Raw genomic sequence first — 22,235 nt, 5'->3', positions numbered from 1 at the left:
CGTACAGCAAGTAGCAATCCCCTTATTGACTGTGTTGATTGTTGTTAAGTAGTTGAATAGTTAGTGTTTACTGTAGTTAAGTAGTTAGTTAGCATTAGATAAGAAGCCCTTAGGGGCTTAGGGCTGGGCCATACCTGGCTCACCTGGTTTCAAGTCCTGCACCGCTTGCGGCAAGCCCTTCCCTGTAAGTGACCCTCATGAGCACTGTCTCAGATGTTTGGGAGAACAGCACAGGAAGGACAAATGCAGGATTTGCAAAGCCTTCAAACCGAGGACCCAGAAAGAACAGGACGTTCGGCTGAAGGCCATTCTGATGGAGTTGGCGCTCCGCCCGGACTCCGAACCGGCGTGTTTCCCCGTGGAACCGAGTGTTTCCTTGGCTCGGAGAGCTCCACCAGCACCAGAGTCGACCCATCACCAATCGCTGGTACCTAAGAAGAAGTGCCAGGGCACCGAGCGCCAAGGCTCCCCTGCACCGCCTACCAGCCGGGGTCGAGCCAGGCGATGCCCCAGCCGCAGCCCATTGAGCTCGCTCTGGTGCTGGCATCTCCACGCAGAGAGCCTTCCCTGACCCCTGGGGGTGGGGGAGTGCCTCTGCAAGGGCTGTCGACGCCAGAGGCATACCACGCAGCATGGGCCTTCCTGGCCATGCCAACGCCTCTGTTCCCCCCTCGGCCAAGGGTGCAGGGACCGGCATCCCGAAGTAAACCCATGCTGGGTGCCTGAGGTGGGTGGTCAAGACTCCCGTCGGGCGAAGTCTCCCCCCAGATGGCCAGAGGGGGTAGAGCCGACCAGCTCCCCTCATAGCTCCGACTATGAGTTGTCGAGCTCCTCCCCACTGCGGCATTGAGGACGGTCCATGGCACCGGAGGCTTCGCGTTCGAGGCGGCGTCGATCTTGGTCAGCCTCACATGGTACAAGTGGCTCCCGCACTCTGGCACCAAGCCCTTCGCCATGGCACTGGTCCCGATCTCTGGCGTGGAGTCCGGCACGGATCCCGGTGCCGAAGGACCCAGCACCGCTGGTGCAGACTTCCTCTACACGTCGCTGATCCTGCTCTTCAGAGTCTGGCTCAGCATCGCAGCACTGTTGCACGGCACCACTCCAGGTCTTCAAAAGGGAAGCGGCACCGGAAGTCCTCGACACTGAGACGGAGGTCGTCATCCAGCTCGTCGAGCCACACGTCTGCCCGTCGGCACCGTCCACGCTGGCACCGATGTTCATCATCTTCATTGGGATTGTCGCATGGCAGGTCCCAGGTGAGAATGAGCAAGAGCCGCGAACACTATCGGCATCGCTCCAGCGGCTCGGGGTCCCGCAAGGCAAGTCCCATCCCGAAGTACCGCAGTCGGTACCGATGCTGGCCCTGGGGTGGCCTCAAGGGCCTTGGCAGTGGCCTCACCGGGGCCTATGGGGGGTGCAGATGGGGTAGGCCACTGTGTCTATCTTATCATCGGTGTTTCAGCCAGTACCCCCCCACCACTAAGCCAACAGACTAATGGCCATTCCTCTGAGGGGGAAACAGACCCTGAGGAAGGACCCTCCACGGGGCCCCTTCCACAGTCGTTGTCCTCTTCCCCTGATGAGGCAGCCGCTAGGGATCAGAGGGCGCCCCTCCCGGACTTCCAGGGACACCAGGAGCTCCTTAAGAGGGTGGCCAGGAACTTAAACATCGACCTCAAGGAGCTCTCCGAGGAGGATGACCCCCTCTTTGGAGTGACTGGATTGGCAGGAGCATTGAGAGTGGCCCTGCCGGTCCCTGAGAGAGTCATCAAACTGGCCAAGGCTCTCTGGCAAACCCCCGTCTCGGTTGCCCCCCACCTCAAAGGGCCCAGAAAAGAGATACTATGTGCCATCTGAGGGGTTTGAGTTTTTATACACTCACCCAGCCCCGGGGACCCTGGTGGTTGACACAGCCAAACAAAGGGATAGACAAGGTGGCCCGGGCAACATGCCCAAAAACGAAGATAATAAAAAACTAGACCTGTTTGGCTGCAAGGTCTACTCCACCGGGGCCCTGCAATTGCAGATAGCAAACCACCAAGCGCTCCTGGGTCGCTACAATCTAAACCTGTGGAACTCAATAAGGAGGTTTGCGGAGGGGTTGTCCCAAGAACAAGTGACAGACTTTGCCACGGTACTGGAGGAGGGTACCACGGTGGCGGGGGGGGGGTGGCTTTGCAGACTGCCAGCAACGCTGCGGACACCGCCAGCAGAGCTCTGGCCTCCGCAATTGCCATGTGATGGTGTTCGTGACTGCAGTCTTCCGGGCTGTCCCAGGAGATGCAGCAATTCATCCAAGACCTGCCCTTCGATGGGGCAGGTCTTTTCTCTGATAAGACAGATGAGAAGCTGCACGCCCTGAAAGATTCAAGGGCAACCCTCCGATCATTGGGCCTTTACACCCCACAGGCTTCGAGGCGCCAGTCTCGGCTGCAGCCACAATGCCAGGCCCAGCCGCCCCCTAGGCCATCATCTATACCATCTCAGTCCCGTAAGGGTCGTGACAGGAACAGGGGGTTTGCATGTCAAGACCGCTCAGGATCCTCTGCGGCCTCCCAGCAAGGGCCCTCTAAGAGGCCCCACTCCAAAAAGCCGTTTCGATGGTGCACCCAAGGGTGGCACCAATACCCTTCTCTTGGTTTCACACCTCCTGTTCGCGGAGAGGCTCAGACCCCACTACACCGAGTGGCAAGCTATCACATCAGACCGTTGGGTCCTCGGTGTAGTTCTCAGGGGCTATGCGCTCCAATTTACGGCCTTCCCTCCCGACTCCCCTCCCCCCCCACCCCGTCCCTCTTCAGGGACCCCTCTCACGAGCAACTCCTTTTGCAGGAGGTGAATTCCCTCCTCCTCCTCGGTGCTGTGGAAGCAGTCCCTCCACAGGAAATAGGAAGGGGATTCTACTCCAGATATTTCCTCATCCCCAAAGCAAAAGGGGGCCTGAGACCCATATTAATTCTCTGCCGTCTGAACAAGTTCATCAGGCGTCTCAGGTTTCGCATGGTTTCCCTAGCCTTCATTATCCCTCCTCTGGATCCAGGAGATTGGTATGCCGCCCTCGATCTAAAGGATGCGCACTTCCGTATTTCCATCCTTCCCAGGCACAAGCGCTTCCTCAGGTTTATGGTAGCTGGCTGCCATTACCAATTCTCAGCTCTGCCCTTTGGCCTCTCATCTGCCCCCAGCGTCTTTACAAAGTGCATGGCGGTGGTAGCTGCCCACCTTTGCCGCACAGGGGTCCAGATCTTCCCCATCTGGACAACTGGGTGATCCGGGGCAGGTCCAAGGCCCATGTGAGGAACAGCCTGGCACTCACCTGTGCGACATGCACCAGACTGGGGCTGCTCATAAACGAGCAGAAGTCTACTCTCACCCTGGTGCAGTGCATAGATTTCATCGGGGCCACCCTGGACCCCACCCAGGCCAGAGCCTTCCTCCCACAGCCTCGCTTCGAGGCGTTGGCCGCCATAATCGACCAACTCCACAGGTCCCCCACGACGACAGCCAGGCACTGCCTGCAGCTGTTGGGACACATGGCAGCCTGTACGTATGTGGTGAGGCTGGCTCGTCTCAAACTCAGGCCTCTCCAGGCGTGGTTAGCCTCGGTGTATGCATCAGCCAGGCACTCCTTGAACAGGGTGGTCACGATTCCCACACAGGTTCTGACCTCCCTGAACTGGTGGAGGACTCCTGGGGAAGTACTGAGAGGGATTCCGTTCCGAGATCTGGACCCATCTGTCACCCTCTTTACGGACGCTTTGGACGTGGGATGGGGTCCCACATCAACACTGACCTGAGCACCCAGGGGCTCTGGTCGGAGGAGAAGAGTCTCCATATAAATGTCCGGGAGCTCAGGGCAGTCCGGCTGGCCTGCAAGGTGTTCCTCAGATTCCTGAGGGGGAGGATGGTGCAAGTCCTCATGGATAACACAGCGATCATGTTCTATATGAACAGGCAGGGTGGAGTGCGCTCCCTCGGCCCTTTGCCAGGAGGCCATTTGACTTTGGGACTTTGCGGTGAGGCACCACTTCCATATATCTGCCTCTCACCTCCCTGGGGTCAGGAACGATGAGACGGATTGCCTCAGCAGGTCGTTTCTACCCCGACACGACTGGTCGCTACATCCAGAGGTGATAACTTTTATCTTCCGCAAGTGGGGTGTTCCCCAACTGGACCTGTTCGCGTCGTCCTGGAACAGGAAGTGCCCGAGGTTCTGCTCGCTCTGGGGTCGCGAGCCGGGCTCCATCTCTGGCACATTCCTCATAGACTGGACGGGGACCCTCATGTATGCGTTTCCCCCCACTCTTCTTCTGCCCAAAGCCCTCTTGAAAATCAAGAGGGATAAAACAGATGTCATACTGATCACCCCAGCCTGGCCGAGACAGCACTGGTTCAACATGTTGCTGGACCTGTCCATCGCCCCGCCAGTGCTGCTCCCGAGGCGTTACGACCTGCTCTCCCAGGACCAGGGTCGCCTGCTGCACCCGGACCTGGACTCCCTCCATCTGATGGCATGGAGACTCTGTGGCTGACAGAGGGACAGAGAGCCTGCTCAGCACAGGTCCAACAGATTCTGCTGAGCAGCAGAAAACCTTCCACTCAGGTTGTGTACCAAGTGGAAGCGGTTTACCTGTTGGGTGGAGTCCTGGGGCATCCCACTGAGCTGCTCGCCTATACAGACGATCCTGGAGTATCTGCTCCACCTCAAGCTCCAGGGTCTAGCGCTGGCCTCCCTGAAGGTGCACCTGGTGGCCATCTCGGCCTTCCACCAGCCGATGGAAGAGAGGTCATTATTTTCCCACCCTATGTCAGTTAGGTTCCTCAAAGGGGTGTAGAGTCTGTACCCGCAGGTCCATGACCCAGTGCCTTCATGGGATTTGAACCTGGTCCTCGCCAGACTAATGGGACCCCCCTTCGAGCCCATGGCTACATGCCCGCTGCTTGTCCTCTCTTGGAAGGTAGCCTTCTTGGTGGCCATTACATCAGCTAGGAGAATCTCTGAGATAAGAGCCTTGACCTCGGAGCCCCCCTATACGGTCTTTTATAAAGACAAGGTGCGGTTGAGACCCCACCCGGGCTTCCTGCCTAAGGTGGTGTCCCAGTTCCATTATAACCAGGATATCTTCCTCCCCTTGTTCTTTCCAAAACTACACGGGTTGGAGGAGGAGCGGAGATGGCACTCGCTGGACATGAGACGAGCCCTCACCTACTACATCGAGCGGACACGGCCGTTCCAGAAGTCGACACAGCTGTTGATGGCGGTGGCAGACCAGATAAAGGGCTCACCTGTCTCCACCCAGCATCAGGTGCTGCTACGAGCAGGCGAAGATGCCGCTTCCAGGAGCTGTTTCAGCGCACTCAACCAGAGCCCAGGCCTTGTTTGCGGCCTTCCTGGAACGAGTGCCCCTGCAGGACATCTGCAAAGCAGCTACCTGGTCATCAGTTCACACCTTTATGTCCCACTACATCCCACTACGCTATCGTGCGGCAGGCGAGAGAGGACGTGGGCTTCGGCAGGGCCATGCTGATGAGAGCAGCTCACCAATGACTCCTACCCACCTCCAAGGTATGGCTATTTAATCACCTATATTGGAATGGATAGGAGCAATCACTTGAAGTAGAAAACAGGGTTACTTACCCGTAACTGTTGTTCTTCGAGATGTGTTGCTCGTATCCATTCCACACCCACCCTCCATCCCCGCTGTCGGAGTCGGCAGAAAGAAGGGACTGAGGGCCCGCAGGGTCAGCGGCGACTCATATACCGCGGCGTGAGCGCGGTACTCCAGGGGGCGCCTAAGCCCACCCTATGGGGTCTGCTAAGGGGAAAAAAGTTCCTGGAACCGGTCCATAGTGGCGTGCACTCACCTATATTGGAATGGATATGAGCAACAAATTTTGAAGAACAACAGTTACTGGTAAGTAACCCTGTTTTCTCCCCCATCCTCCAGGTTATGCCCTTAATGACACCCTTTTAACAGCTTTTTGCTTTTTGCTTTGAATGGGATTTTACATGTGACACTGGAAACATAATCTGAATTTACTGGTTGCATAGGTGATGTATCTGAGGGTATAATTTAGCTTTTATAGAACTTCTGTCACTGATGATGATGATGATGATGAGAGAAAAAGAAGCCAGGCTGAGTTTGCAGAAAGGCAGTGAGGAGAAACATCCTTTTACTTGCAGTCTGAGCATATGTGATATGGAAATCAGCTAGGCTCAATAATTATGGTATCTCATATGTATTTTCAGGTTGATTATATATAGCTTGATGCTAATCATCATAGCTCTTGTTAGCAGTAATTTTAAAGTAGATTTTAACAAATTATTTTCTTTTGGTCTGTGTAATTTATAATGTTATTTATATAGGTAATTGAGTTAACTTTGCATTTTAGGCTTTTTTGTTGCCTTCCTCTGATGTATCTGCAACACGAAAAGTGGTTAAGGTGTATAGAAAGTGGATATTGCAAGACAAACCTGTGTTCATGGAAGAACCAGATAAACAAGAAAACATTCAAGATGATGAGACGAACTTGGAGCATACGGAAACGGATTGCAAACATGTATGGTATCAGGCATTACTTACTGTGTACAAGTTGAATAATGTATATTACTCTTTATTTGTTGTCAGTCCTATTTCATAACTGTTTTTTTAAAGGATACATATTTGCATGTGTACCTTTTTATTTCTTTAGGTCGATTTTCAAAAGTGCTGAGCACCCAGCAACTCTCAATCATGGGTGATTCTGAGCGCTGAGCTCTTTTGAAAATCTGACCTTGAATCTTTCTTTTAACGCTGTGTAAATACTATTTTGGGTAGACTTAGTGGCACAAATAGTGTTTCATTCTGCAGTGTTGAATTGTTCAGTCTGCTGGTTTAGGATTCCCTGTTTGCATGAATGTTTGTTAACTTTTGACAGTAATATTGTAGCATGAGTGTACAGTAACACAATTAAAATTACAAATATTTGATCTTAAATACTTCATAAAATCCTGATAAGGACCCAGTTATATTTGCAGATATTCCACTAGTTTTATAATCTCGACCAAAACCTTGGATCCAGGCACCTTGAACTTTGGGAAGTTCAGACTCGGATCTAAACTTGTGGCTTGAGTGCTCAGATCTTCTAACATATTGAACTGGATGTATATGCCCTCTCTATTTGATAGTCTTCCTGAGGTGTGAAGTTATTTAAAAGGATATTTCTGCACATTGGGGAACAAGATTGATAATATAAAAAAACCTTATAGCACCATTCTTTGCTTAGGCGGTTTTACAGAAAGTTTAAAATTCAACTAAGAATATTTTTAAAAGAATTTTAAAGATGGAAATTTTACAGATATGAATGTGTTATGAATAGTATTATAAACTATTTTAAAGCTAAGGTGAACAACCCTTATACCACTTTTGAGTACTTAGAACATAATACAGATTAGATCGCCGAAAAAGAGTAGCTATTAATTAATGGATATGCAGGCTCTGTCAAAATGAGCACCATTTAAAAAAATGACTATTTAAAAAAAAAACTTTTTAGCTTTTATATGATCTATGTAGGAATGAATCTTTTAATTATCCTGTATCTTATTTAATTGTGTTTTTGAAAGCTTGCCTCTGACCATTCTGGACATAAAAGATCTTCCAGTTGGGGAAGAACTTACTCCTTCTCTAACGCTGTTAGCAGAGGATGTATACTAGAAGATGAAAACAAGAACGTTAAGGCTGGTACTCAGGCTGCATTACAGGTAGGTTATATAGAGAAAACATTAGGTTATGAATTTAAAAATACCTTTGTAATTATTCCATTGAATTGTTTGTTTGTAAAGTCAGAAGAAGGGACACTTTTTCAAAGATGATAAATTAATTTAAGGTTTCCAATTGCTATACTAAAGGTTGCAAAGCAGTGTCCATTCTAAGCCAATTTTCACATGCTTATAATTTTTTGAAATATCACCTAATCTTGCTTGAAGATGAATGTTTCTGGGATAAGTTTAAGCAAAATTTATGAAGCCATTTGGGAATTTATAGGGTAAAAAATTTGCTCATTTGCATGTTCAGTTTTGTCAGCATAGTCGCGATGAGGACACCATCAGCTGCTAAACTCTAGCAAGTCTCTGCTGAACACGTGCAAACTGCCATTTTTCAGAGGCCTATAACATGGCCAAATTTGAGCAAATTTTCATAGGGATTGCAGAAGACATGTCCCTGACACACATGCCTTCCCCTACCAAATTTCAAGTCCCTGCTCAAAAGCATGGGAGCATTAGAATATTTCAAATAAAAAGTTGCCAGAATCTTTTAACATGGGCAAAACAATATAATTTTACTATCCTCCTTCCCAAAATATCTGAATCATTTTTGGCTGAAAATATCCCCCATTGTTCTCAGTGCACCTGAATACCTATAAGATACCTCTGTGTTACCTATTTTCTGTATTACTGCATCTGAAGAAGAGAGCTAAGTCTCTCGAAAGCTTATGTCTGCAAATATTAAATTTGTTAGTCTTTAAAGTGCCACAGAACTCTCATTGTCTATTCAGCCTATGGAAGACACCTGGCCTGAAAAATTTCAGCCGGGGGGTTAGAGTTTTTGACAGTCATAAATAGTTGAAAACAGATTTATAATGGGAAATAACAGGCAATCATAATCGTAGGCTGTGCTATTAGCCCTGCCTACAGTATGGGAATTCAGAGTTAAGAGATTATTTTGGAGAGCTCTGGTGATAAAATAAACAAAAAAGAAGCAAAGTTTAAAGTGTGAACTTATTCTGAAAAGTGACTAAATATGCTTTCGTGCAAATCCATGTTTGTTATTGCTACTGTAAGTACAAAAGATGCCTAGTTTCTTTTTTATCAAGTTGACTTTTTCAATTAGTTTTTGATTTTTCCTTAAATGTCATTTAATAATTAAAACAGAGATTATATAGAATCTCTTTATAATTCTGAACCATGTACACAAGCAAAAAGTAATCATACTATTAATATTAAGAAATTGAAATGTGGTGTGTGTAACTTTGCTTCCCCCCAAAATCCCACCCTTCAGAAAGTGTTGTTTTTATATTCGTCTCCTAGTATGTTCCCAACGGCTGGACTCTGCATGCCAGCAGATAGAAAACATTTATCATTCCTGATTATTCAGAGGACATGAACGGTAGAATCCCATGTGATCTTAAGGATATTATGTTGTCTTTAGCATAAATAGCATAGAACATAACTTTCATGTAGCAGAAGTAGAGAAAGCTTTATTATTTTCTCTATAGCCTGAACTGTTTGAGTGCATGCAACTGCACTATGCTCACTTCAGCTGATCTGAGTCTCTCCCTGTTTGGTCTGCATATCTGACTAGATAACTGAAGTGACACCGTTTTCATTATGGTGCAGTGTTCAGTCACTTGTACAGCTTAGGGATCATACAGGTAGTATCAGCAGATGTAACAGCTGTGAACTGGGCACCTTGTAATAATCATAGAAGAGAAGTAGCTGTTGGTTAAAATATGAACTTTTTTCTTATCTCTTTGCAGAAATACTTGATAGGGAAAGCATAAAATTCAATCAGGCACATTAATATTACTATTATATATAAGTCAGATGGTCAGCCAAGACACAAATATGGCAGAGGAAGGTCACAGAGCTAGCTATCTAGAATTTAAAGACAAAATCTACTTGCAATATCAACTATCAGAAGGTAACAGTGTAAGCACGACAGCAGACTAACTGAGCAGGTAAAATGCACTCCAGTAATAAAGCCATTCAACTCAGAGTTTGTTCTTAGGTGTTGCAAAATCTAAGGGACATCAAAGAGAGACTGTGTCATATATGAGTAGTAGTGCAATTTACCCCAATTTTTTAATCCAAACCAAAGATGTGTAGCCCATGGAGCTATATTTTGTTTTTCAAGGTTTATTTGATTTATGCAGTTCCTTCATCACCTCTTTTTTCTTGAACTCCATTTTGAAAAAAGTGGGTAAATATACAGTAACCCTAATTACTCTGGGTTAGCCTTTGGGGCTTTCTGGTGTCCCGTTCTGTGTATCTAGCAATAAATACCTGTTCAAGTACACTATGATGAAAGACATTTTCTGTTAATATGCTGTCATTCCAATTTCAAAATTCTATCTTTGATAGCTGTCTTTTGGGAAAATGATCCTAGTTTAATGGCCCTCCAACTTAAACTTAGGTCAGTGGGAGTCCTTCCATTAACTTTATAGATGTTGGATTGGACCTAAAAGAAAACACTCAAAATGATCAAAATGCATTTACATGCTAGAAAGCACCATGTACCTTCTCTTGCTGTGTTAAAAATGGAGTTCTAGTTAATATAAGCAATAATTCTAGATTTTTGTTGTTGTTGAAGGAGAGCTTGGATAAAGCCTTTGTCTGCTCTCAGATAGCAGAAAGTAAGTGTTAGAAGAGTTGAGCATTTTCACAGGTTTCCTTGTGAACAATTTGACTCCTCTCCTTTTTTTTTAAATGCATATTAACTGTGTGTTCCTGTCTTGGAGAACCAGACACCAGTTACAGAGGCACTAGAACCACTAGACAATTAGACACTATTTCTATACTTATGGAATTGGGAGTTACTCAGAAAGCTGTACATTTGCCGATATGGAATATAAACGATCAAAAATATCTTTAGCCATTGTTTAAATATTTACAGCTAGAAAATGGGTTTGGAGGGGGAGAATGCCCCCCAGGTGGCAGAATGGAAAAGACAAGCATCTAAAAAATCAAAAATATGTTATTTGTATTATGATAATGAATATAAGGTGGCTCTCTTCTTTTATATAGTGTGGGAGAACTCAAAATAGTGTGTTAGATAATTTAACATATCCTTCTTTAAGGAAAGATGAGGATTTGGTTAGAAGAAGAAAATGTGTTTGTTTTGAAACTTAACCTTTGGTCGTGTTTGCTCCTGTGTAAGCTTATTTTTTCCTAATTAAAATGCTTTGTTTTCAAGGTGTTTTTGACAAACTCTGCGAATGTGTTTTTATTGGAACCGTGTGCTGAAGTCCCTGCTCTCCTGAAGGAGCAAGTTGATGCTTGCAAAGCAGTTTTGAGTATTTTTAGGCGCATGATAATGGAGCTTTCAATGAATAAAAAGACATGGTAAGTTTTAAATACATCCTAGAGAATCTAAGTGGAATAAATAAATTAATAGTGTAAATTCTGTTAAAATTGTTAGACAGAATAATTGAAAAAAGAGGAGGACATTTCAGTTTTTTTAATGTTTCCTTGTGCACCTTTGTAAGAACTATGATAAGGTTGTACTTATTTTGTAACACAGTTCAGGATTCCACTGGAGAAAAAATTCCTAAAATAGTGAATGTCAGAGATTTTTGTTTAAAGTTTTTGCTTATATAATGTTCTGTTGTACTGTTGTTAGCTCAAACTTGATTCTTGTGCAAACTGAATTTTTAACTTTTTAAAATATAGTTTATTCAAATCTGGAAATGCTTAGTATAGAAACGTTAAAAACTAATTCAAGAAAGTTCCAGGGGGGTAGCCATGTTAATCTGTATACAGCAAAAATAACGAGCATAGCACTTTAAAGACTAAAAAAATTAATTTCTGCAGCCATAAGCTTTCATGGGCTGCAAGCCACTTCGTCAGATGCAAGAAATAGAAATCAGATAGGGGGTTTATATGTATACATCCAAGGGTAAGGAACAACAATGGGAAGGGTAGGTGTTAGCAAAGTCCATTCAGTTAGAGTAGATGAGGCCTATTCACAACCATTGATTAGAAGGTGAGAATGTGTAAACAGTGGCAATTACTTCTTGTAATGAGAGAACCATTCCAAGTCCCTATTTAGACCCAGTTTAATTGTCAAGTTTGCATATGAGTTCCAGCTCTGCAGTTTCTCGCTGAAGTCTGTTTTGAAGTTTTTTTGTAGAAGTATGGCAACTTTCAAGTCAGCTACAAAGTGTCCTGGGAGATTGAAGTGCTCTGTGACTGGTTTATGGATGTTACCATTTTTTATGTCTGATTTGTGTCCATTTATTCTTTTGCGTAGTGACAGTCCAGTTTGGCCAATGTACATGGCAGAGGGACATTGCTGGCACATGATGGCATATATTACATTAGTAGATGTGCAGGGGAATGAGCTGCTGATGGTGTGACTGATGTGGTTAGGACCTGTGATGATGTCACTAGAGTCGATGTGCGGGCAGAACTGGCAACGGAGTTTGTTGCAGGGATAGGTTCCTTGGTTAATGTTCTTGTTGTATGGTGTACGGTTGCTGGTGAGTATTTGCTTCAGGTTGGGGGGCTGTCTGTAAACAAGGATAGGCCTGCTTCCCACGGCTTGAGTGAGTGAGGGATCATCTGCTAGGATAGGTTGTAGATCCTTAATGATGTGTTGGAGAGATTTTAGCTGGGGGGCTGTAGGTGATGACCAGTGGTGTTCTGTTGTTTTCTTTGTTGGGTCTGTCCTGTAGCAGATGACTTCTGGGTACCCGTCTGGCTCTGTCAATTTGTTTCTTCACCTCTCCAGGTGGGTATTGTAGTTTTAAGAATGTTTTATGGAGATCCTGTAGGTGTTTGTCTTTGTCTGAGGGATCGGAGCAAATCCGGTTGTATCTTCGGGCTTGGCTGTTGTAGACAATGGATTGTGTAATGTGTCCAGGATGGAAGCTGGAGGCATGAAGATATGTATTGCATTCGGTTGGTTTTCGGAATAGGGTGGTATTAATGTGACCATCCTTTATTTGTATTGTAGTGTCCAGGAAGTGGATTTCTTGTGTGGACTGGTCCAGGCTGAGGTTGATGGTGGGGTGGAAATTATTGAAATCCCGGTGGAATTCTTTGAGGGACTCTTTCTCGTGGGTCCAGATGATGAAAATGTCATCAATGTAGCATAGGTAAAGAAGAGGTGCTTGGGGATGAGTTTTGAGGAAGCGGTGTTCTAGGTCAGCCATAAAAATGTTGGCATACTGTGGGGCTTTGTGGGTGCCCATAGCTCTGCCACTGACTTGAAGGTATAGATTGCCTCCAAATCTGAAGTAGTTGTGGGTCAGGACAAAGTTCAGCTACCAGGTATGCCATATCATTATCAGGGAAAATGTTTCTGCTGGCTTGTCTGCCCCTTCCTCCCCTTCTTGTGTGCTACCATGCTTTCTCATATCTATTCTTATTTATTTTCTTTACAATCTGGGAGAAAAGTCTTTCAGGGTGTCAACATGTTACTCTGTATTGGGAGGATGGGCAGAGCTAAAATGGAGGGTATTGTTCTAATGGAATATGTTAATGGCTGTTATCAACTGGTTCTTTGATCTGTAGACATGCATAAAGATGGTTGAAGCTTCTGGCTCTGCTAACTAGATGACAGAGGCTCCATGTGTGATTCATTCCCATTTTCCCCTTTCAACTTGTCTGATTTTCATTAAATCAGTAGGGTTATGGTCATTGATGCTGTGACCCATCCTGTGCGCAGGGTAGCCACCTGAAAATGCCAAAGTCAGGGCAGGCTGCAAACAGAGAGCAGATTCTTCCAGCACTGGTGGGTGGCACTGAAGCCGGACTTCCCAACCAGCCACAAACTATGCTTTTGATTTCCCACACTGGTTATCAAGAAGCCAGTATACAAATACACACAGCCCCCTTTACTGCATTCCAGTCTCCGGCTCCCAAATCAGCACTAGGTCCAGTAAAGAGACTAGTTATTTAAACTCTATGCACTTTACTAAAAAGGTTCCCAAAAGTTAGGAAATGCCAGAATTCATGTACAACCTTAATTCCATTAATGTGTGTGCTTTATGTCATGATACAGTCTCACCAGCTTTCTTGTCCCAATCTACTCCTTTCCTTCCCCTCTAGTTCAGTTTTTTTCCCTCAACATTTGACTCAGATTACTACCACCTCCTCATCGTTGGGATCCCAGCATCGGAGTCATCGAAAGAGAGGCACTCTGCTCTCGGATCTGTTGCCTGGCCCAGACTGTATGTGCAGTCTCGTCAGCACCAAGAGCTCGGAGAGGATAGAGTATGTTCAGTCACTTTGTGGGGATGGTGGGAATGGTGCATCTTCAGAGATTCTGGCTGCAAACCTCTAACTGAGACTCCACTGAGTATGTGTAAACTGACTGATTGAAGTGCTGTAACTTGGCCGTATTTTCATGGGGATAGTAAAAGGTACATCCCTGACAAAAGCTACCCCCTACCATATTTCAAGTTCCTGCTCCAAAGCATGAGGGTGGGAGAGCTGCTCAAAGAACAAATCTCAAGAATTTTGTAACATTGGCAGAACAACATATTTTCCCCTACCCTTGTTCTCATAAACAACTGAAATGCCTTTGAGTGTTCTTAAGTAAAGGAGGATTGATCAAATATGACTGAGCTTTTTAAGAATCACTGTGTGTATCTTGTACATCTTGCACAAGTTTCCTTCCTAAGTCTGTAAAAGTGTTTAGCTGTGGATGGCTGCCTTGAGCATATTTAAGTAGTTAAATACTTAGCTTCACAGTCTCTGAATTAGGCCAATCTTCCAAGATAAGTTTTCATCTTCTCCAGGAAAACACAGGGCTTGGAAAAAGGGATTCTTCTTTTCTTACAAAATGCATATGGCTGGGAACCAGAAGCTGAGTTCTGTTCCTCCTTTTTGAGTTTTTTAGCCTTGGTAAGGTGCTGTCCTTTAACTTCTATTCACTGAAGCCTCACATCACCCTTGCAAGGTTGAGATGGCCTGGATGATGAGAGAGAGGAAGCATGTTATGCATCCAAGTTTAAATTTTTTAACATTTTAGCCATAACCCGTTACATACATGTCAAATATTACTACAGTATATTGTACTTCACTGGGACATAGGAACAACTAAGAGCTGTCAGAATAATACCATCTCCCAAAATCTACTGTAGTCTGACAATTAATGTATTAACTGTTGCTTAATTGAGGTGAAATAGTAACATGAATGTACCTAGTACAAGTAGTTTAACATCTGGTTAGTTGTGATTAAAAGGTTTATATTTTGATTGACTTTTTAAAATACATAAATTGTCATATACAGATTAAGGGGTATTTTTCTTAGTACTCAGCCTTGCTCAAGCATGTTTTGACAGCTTTGGTCACTTGCACCCATACCCACAACGGGACAGAAAAATTGGGCCAAAGGGGTAGAAAATTTCTCTCTTCTCGTCTTGCTCCTAACACTTTGGTTGTCCAGCTGTGTTATGAGAGATCTAGACAGCAACATCCTACATTTACTCCAGTCAATAAAGAGGCTCAGCAACTCAATTTGTTGGAAATAAAGGTCTTCATTTCTGTTAGCTTTCAGTTCCGGATAGCCAGTTACCAAACTCTGATGGCTAAGTATGATTACCTGAAGAATTCCAGATTTTTACAGACTTCATCTTCAGGTTTCTTCAACAGACTAGAACTCAGTTTCAGTTTTTTGGTCGTTCCCCTTATCTGGCTTGTGCCCTGTCAGGAGCCAGGGCCAGGAGCGGGGCCAGAGCCGCGATCAGGGACTGCAATCAGGGTGGGAGGCTGGAAGCCAGGGCTGAGAGTGGGGCCACAGTGGGGGCTGGAACTGTGACTGGGAGCGGAGCCAGGAGCCTGGGCCAGGGCTGCAGCTAGGGGTGGGGGCAGAGCAGGCTGGGTGGAGCTTCCTCTCCACCCCCTCTGGGGGCTGGCCCAGGCCCTGCCACGCCCCCCTGAATGTTCCCCTGTGCCCTGCCAAGGAGGGTGTGCACCCTTCAGTTTGGAGACTTCTGGTTTAGATAATGTTAACAATGCAGGGCTAAGTATTAAAAAATACCCAAAGGTAAAGTTGTTTGTTCAACCTTATTTTCACTCCACTTCTGAATATGTATTAGTATGCTCTCTTCAGTTACACAATAGCATACTATTCTTCTAATAAAACAACATAATATCTTAGTATGTTTTCTGCAGCCTTAAATATCTGTGTAATATCTCTAGTACACCGAACTACTCTGTGTGGGAGACAGCATTTATGAAAGCATTATGAAGAATATGCAGTGCCCTATGTGTGGTGAACAACATTTATGAAAGTATTATGAAGTTATGCTATACTCTATGCTTAACCCTGATGCAGTACTACTACAGATGAAATATAACAATAAAAAGCAGAGGAGTCTTAAATTTAACTGACAATTTTGACGCTCAAAGTTGAGAAAATGCTCGGATGTGGTTTATCAATACTCCTTACTGTAAATATCCTGTTACTGTAAATATCCTGTTAGTACTTAATGTGAAAACAGCTGAAAGCAGCTGAAAACACTCACATTTTTGTCAGCTTACAGAAACGTTTAGTTTCAATGCCTACTAATATCCTTAGTGTGTAATAAAGAGTTATTCTTCAGTGCATTCAATTCTCCCTGTCCTTACAATGAACTGTGCCTTCAAACTATTCGAGGTTAACAGTTTCATACTCTGTTGCTCTTGACTTTAGGGACCAGGCTGTTACTCCCACCCCTGACATGATCTCCTCTAAAATTAAAAGTTTTTTTTCCTCTGTGCGATGCTCCAAAAGAGATTATCCTCAACATAAGTCTCCACATACAGTTAAGGTTGTCTTAAAAGTGACTTGCAAATTGTTTTTGTGTATGCTCATATTTTCAGCTTGTTAGACTTTCTCAATTAATTAAGAGTGGTTTTCATATGTGGAAACTGAAAAGTATGATTAATAAAACTTGTAATTGAAGGTTTTATTTTGGTACCAGGGAACAGATGTTACAAATACTGCTGCGAATAACAGAAGCTGTCATGCAGAAGCCAAAGGATAGCCAAATAAAGGACATGTTTGCTCAAAGCTTGGCAGGATTGCTTTTCAGGGTAAGTGCCTTTATTTTTGTTAAGAAAACGTAAAACTGAAACTGAGTGCTATTTTTTGGTCTTTTAAGAATTTTCAGAAGAATGGAAAGTAAATTTCACTGTCAGTTTATTTTATATCAGCAGTGGGTTTTTCATTATACCTTTTTGAATGGCATAAAATTGTATGGTTTTACTTAAACATTGCACTGTATTATAAAAAAATACTATCTGTAACCCATAAAATACTGACTTTTGTTAATAATACAATTTAGGGTATCAGGGTATCCACTGTAGAATGTAGCCACTAGAGGAAGACTTGATCACCTACACTTGAGCAGGTCTGTCAATCTATCCAGTACACTTGTATATTTTAGTAGGCAGACAGACCTGCAAATGTTGTATGTTGTTGTTACAGAATTTGCTTTTGTTACTACTGCAAGGTACAGGATGTACTAAAAAGTTGCATTTCCCTTATGTTCACTGATCTCTTATTTACTTGTGTTGGCTAAGTGTTCTGTTGTTTAGCCATATTAATTTACTGCTTTCTGTTCATTTTGGCCTCTTATGGTCACACATTTATTTTCTTATAAAAATTAACTTGGACGCTTTAATGAAATAGCACATAAAGTGTGTCGTAATCAAGATGTGCTCCTTTTGTAGGACAGCTGTATCTTTGGAGAACTATTCTAATCGTCTCTAAAATCTGAGCTTTTTGTAATTGTTTCCTAAAGGTAAATTAATATCTAGTAAGCCAAAATGCTGCATCATGCTGAATCAGAGGAAAATAGTCATAAGTCAGCTAGTAAGTAGTTATGTCCTGAGGTATAATAAATATCTAGGACTGTGCACTGTGTGTCTCAGAGTTTTTATGTGTAGCATTATGTTCGTCCTGAGGATGTGTGAAGGAGCTTTGTACCTTATGCTTTTTGTCATGCTGATAATTCTCCATGTCAGTGAATTATTTCAAGTTTCATAAATGAAGGGGTTATGAACAAGAATAGTAGAGTTTTTCAGCAAGTTCACATATTTATCAGGAGTCCTTTTTACAACTGTAAATTTCTCTAGCTTAGAGAGAGCTCCTCTGAGAATTTACCCAGAATTTGTCACCAATATAGATTCATCTTTTCATATTAACCAGGATATTTCCTTTTCTTTTTCTTCCAAACTTTGTTCTCAAAGAAATCATATGAGTCCTATAGGCAACCTTGGAGCTATGCTCCAATTTCCATACATTTCCTTTATCAGTAATCTTCACAATTATTCACTCAGCAAGATCCTTGAAAGTTTTTGAATTGATGAAAAGTTAAAACATGTACTGCATAATTTCCAGACAAAATGAACAAAAATACCTCAACAGTTCCACCTCAAATTATTAAGATGGATATAAGGTGGAGAGAATGTGTCAGGAATTTACAAGTAAAAACATTGCAAGGATGTTGTAATTAGCCCCAAACCAAGCATATGCAAACCCAGGAAATTCAAAGTTGTTACACTTAATAGAAATCTAATTACATAAAAGTAAAAAATGAATAGTTACCGTATTTCCCCATGTATAAGGCGCACCTTTTTTCAAAAAATTTGGGGTCTAAAAACTGGGTGCGTCTTATACAGTGGTTTTAGATTTTTTTACCGTAATACATTTTTTTTCAAATTTCGGGCCCCAAAATTAAGGTGCGTCTTATACATGGGAGCATCTTATACATGGGGAAATACGGTAAGTCACGCAAATATCCTAAACTCTACCATATTGTGACTCTATGCAATAACAGTAATGATGACGATTAAGGCATTTTGGTGTTTGTTGTCTCAGGCAGGGTAGATTTTTAAAGACATTTTATTTTTCTGTCCCTTGTGACATCATTGTAGGACAGAATTAAGTTTGTTTGGGTGCCTTATCTGTGCATCTTTTTCCACCCTTGCTTATTGCATTTCAAAAACTATTTGAGATTGCAGTCTGTTACCTCAATGTGAATAGAACAATGTTATCTTTTGTATAAATTGGTTTACTGGGACTCCTAAATTGAAGGATGTACAATGTATTTTCCCACTTCAGATAGCACATTCCTAATGATTTCAGATTTAGGGAACTCTCTGGTATCAAACATACTATTTATAGTGATTAGACACAAAATTGGTCTATGTATATTCCTGAATGACTGATTTACAAGCAAGAGGAGTGACCTATCCTTCCTAAAATGATGTAGAAATTCTGCCATCAAAGCACTAATCTTAACTTGCTTTTTTAAAAATAATCTTTTTAGGAGGCTGACAATAACATCCCCCCTATCAATTCTGTTTATTTCCTTTTTAGTAAACTTTTTTTTTCTGTGGCTTGTGAAAGTAGTTGGAAGTAACATTAAAAACTAAAATAATTTAAACACACTGTAGCATAACATTGCGTGTATACCAGCATCAACAAAGCTTCAGTATACTGTGATTCTGAGGATAATTTCTTAACATCATTCAATCTACATTCACTAAGCCAAATCAAGTATTTTTCTAAAACAATATAAGCACAAAGGAAGGAAAATTGTGCCAGAAAATTTAATGCAACTATACACAGAGATCAATAGAAAAAATAAAATGAGGAGGGGTTAGAAAGGAATTTTTCCTGATATTTTTTTCAAAAATCATAACAGAACATCCATAAGAATAGATTGGTTTTCTTCTTTTTGATGACATAAAGAGGTTGCTCAAGAAAAAATACAAAAACAAATGTAACCTTTTCTCTTTTAATCAGCATCTTCCTCAGCTTTGTGAAGTTAGATCTCTAGCACCACCTTCTGGCTATTATTGTTGTTCATTTTCTGCATACACTGCGCTTTTCTATTATAATTTTGTTCACAACTGTGGTGTCCACAAACAGGTTAAATTAGTATCTGCATGAAAGAAAGGATTGCCAATTATTAACTGAGGTCACAATAGAGCCACATCTGAAAAACAGTACATTTATATCAATGTCAGTTTCATATAACTTTGCATTTAATTTCTAATGTAAATATAATCTATAGAAATTTTTAAATGCCTATATTTTAAAAAAAGTTCCATGTTAGAGTTAAAGGTAGCTGGGGCCGTACTAGCTTCTTCAGCCTTTTAAATTTTTTTATGTTGTAATTAGATTTCTCAAGTGGAATTATTTACTTGAAATCTTCAGTAATTATTTGTCTATTCTTTTTTGAGTGACTGTGCATGTGTATTCCATATCTGCTGTGCATGCACCTCACACACACACACCATATCAAATTCTTTTGGCCAGGAGTGTCCATTGGGGCCGCTTCTGTGCCCTGGCTGCCGTCATATCTCCCCCTTCTACCTGAGGGCATAAAGTGCAAAGTAGGCTCATCCATTCCTCAGTTCCTTCTTGCCTCCTGTGACGCCAAGACAGAGCCTTTGCATTGTCCACTTAAGAAAAGAAAGGCGGTACTGGGTCAGCTCAATGGTCTGTCTAGCCCAGTATCCTGTGTTCTGACAATGGTTAATGACAATGGTGCTTCAGACAGAATGAACAGAATAGGTAATCAAGTGATCCATCCATATATGTGTATATATATATATATAGTATAGTTTGTGTAACTTTTTTTTTTCTTGTTTCATGTCTTTTGGCCTAAAGCACTAAAGTAATTCTCTAATTAGTGTTATGGATTTTCCTGTTACCAGGATTTAGCCACTATGGCTAAAACCAAGTCCCAAGAGTTCAAAACTTGCCCCTCTTATAATGCAACTATTTCACTTAATGGCGGGCATTTCAGGTGCCTTTCTTGGAGAAAGACCTATCCCTGTTAAATGCTCAATTTCATTCCTTCTCCAGGAAGATACACAAGATAGGAGCATTCTATGAGAGCCTTCTCAGAACCAGAGAGTCTACCAGGCCTGAACAGGTTTCCACAGTTAGTGCTCCTGGAAGTGGCAGCTTAGATCCGAGACTCCCAGGCTCACTGTTCATCAAAAAGTTCAGACCCGCCAGCAATCAAAGCAGTAGGGTAGCTAAGTCCTCCTCCATTCAGTTTTCTGAAAGGGGTCAGAACGAACATTATTTCCACAACAAGTGCAGGCCTAGATTACCCTTACTGGAACCTAGTAAAATGGGGCATAAATCTCCTTACTACTCAGCCAAAAGGCAGTTCATGGTCCAAATTGAGTCTGTCCAAGACCTTGGCAAAAACCCATCACGAATACACTCCGTTTCCTCTGAGACAACATTCTGCACTTCACTGATACCAGTCTTTTGCTACTGACATCACCTCATACAGTGCTGATGACTTCTGCTCCTCAGCTCCAATGCCAACCCCATTGACGCTATAAGCACCAATTTTCTTGGCATCAAAGTTATTTTCAGGAGTAAGTAATCTTGCAGTGACAGCTCAACCTGAATTGTTGTTACTCTCTTCAGCTTTTAGTGTCCTGTACCTGTATTACTATGGTACTAGTCAGCTCTTCAACTCTGGTGGTGGGGAAAGACACAGCAGTCTCCTTTCCTGTAGAAATGGGGGAAGGAAGGTAGAATCAAGTGAAAGAAAAACACTAGAGGGAAAGGAAGAGGAGCTATGTCTTTCTGATTCTTCATTCCATGGACTAAAGTCCTGACCGTTCCCCTCCCACACACAGAATTAAGCCCCAACATGCTGCTCAAATAAGGGGCATTGCTGCAGTGTTTTGCCTCATTCTGTATAGGGCCCTGTTTTATAGTTCTTTTCTTATCAGCTGTTAAAATATTTTAACTCCCATGAGACCATGATTTCTATTTTGTAGTTCTTGATCATTTTGCAGTAGCTTAGCCTCAGAAGATGGCAACTTCTGAAAGCAAAGAATATCAGAAGGAAAGAAAAGAAAATTCTCATTTTAGTGACTGAAAATTAAAAATGTGATAAGCTGTTACAAAAGTCTAAATTCCCTTTGTCTTTGGAAATGCTTTTCAGAATGTTTAATTCTGTGCTTTTTAGAAATGTATGTCATTGCTTTTCTATTTCCCAGACTCTTATTGTAGCTTGGATCCGAGCAAATCTGAGTGTTTACATTTCTCGAGAACTCTGGGATGAACTGCTTAGTGTACTGTCTTCCCTTACCAACTGGGAGGAGCTGATAACTGAATGGGCCAATATCATGGATTCTCTAACAGCAGTGTTAGCAAGAATGGTGTATGGGGTTGAAATGACAAACTTACCACTGGATAAGCTAAGTGAGCAAAAGGAAAAAAAACAAAGAGGGAAAGGTAAAATCTCTATTCTTTTGTGTATTTATGTTAAACAAGTTAAGATATTCAAACTTAGATGGACTATATTAGGTTTTCAAGGGTACCTTAAACATTATGCATGGTTTTTCACACCTCGTATAAATTCATTTGAAAAAATGCACTCCGTTTTACTTTACTTAGTATTGTTACATGCCCATCCCTCATTTACCAAAAATAATAAGCATCTGGGTTAGTAAGTTACTAACACTGATCTTTTTTATAAAACCTTTTTTTTTTTTT

General features: G+C 42.8%; 1 protein-coding gene across 7 annotated transcripts in view; it reads left to right on the top strand.

Annotated features, from left to right (window-relative positions):
* Positions 1–22,235, top strand: part of RALGAPA2 (Ral GTPase activating protein catalytic subunit alpha 2) — a 346,401-nt gene that overhangs the window by 73,699 nt on the left and 250,467 nt on the right. For all 7 annotated transcript variants that reach the window (XR_010917130.1, XM_067532894.1, XM_067532900.1 and 4 more), the window contains exons 11-15: positions 6,397–6,564; positions 7,607–7,744; positions 10,956–11,104; positions 16,675–16,786; positions 21,737–21,974. Coding sequence is in view for 6 of the 7 variants with exons in the window: in XM_067532894.1 (XP_067388995.1) it covers positions 6,397–6,564; positions 7,607–7,744; positions 10,956–11,104; positions 16,675–16,786; positions 21,737–21,974 (805 nt within the window). In the remaining variant the exon portion in view is untranslated. The remainder of the gene's footprint in view (positions 1–6,396; positions 6,565–7,606; positions 7,745–10,955; positions 11,105–16,674; positions 16,787–21,736; positions 21,975–22,235) is intronic.

Source organism: Emydura macquarii, unplaced genomic scaffold (genome assembly GCF_026122565.2).
Source record: "Emydura macquarii macquarii isolate MOO-44397 ecotype Brisbane River unplaced genomic scaffold, CSIRO-AGI_Emac_v2 contig_3305, whole genome shotgun sequence".
Classification (NCBI taxonomy): Eukaryota; Metazoa; Chordata; order Testudines; family Chelidae; genus Emydura; species Emydura macquarii.
The sequence above is the reverse complement of the archived record's forward strand: the minus strand, read 5'-3'. Positions and strand labels throughout refer to the sequence as shown.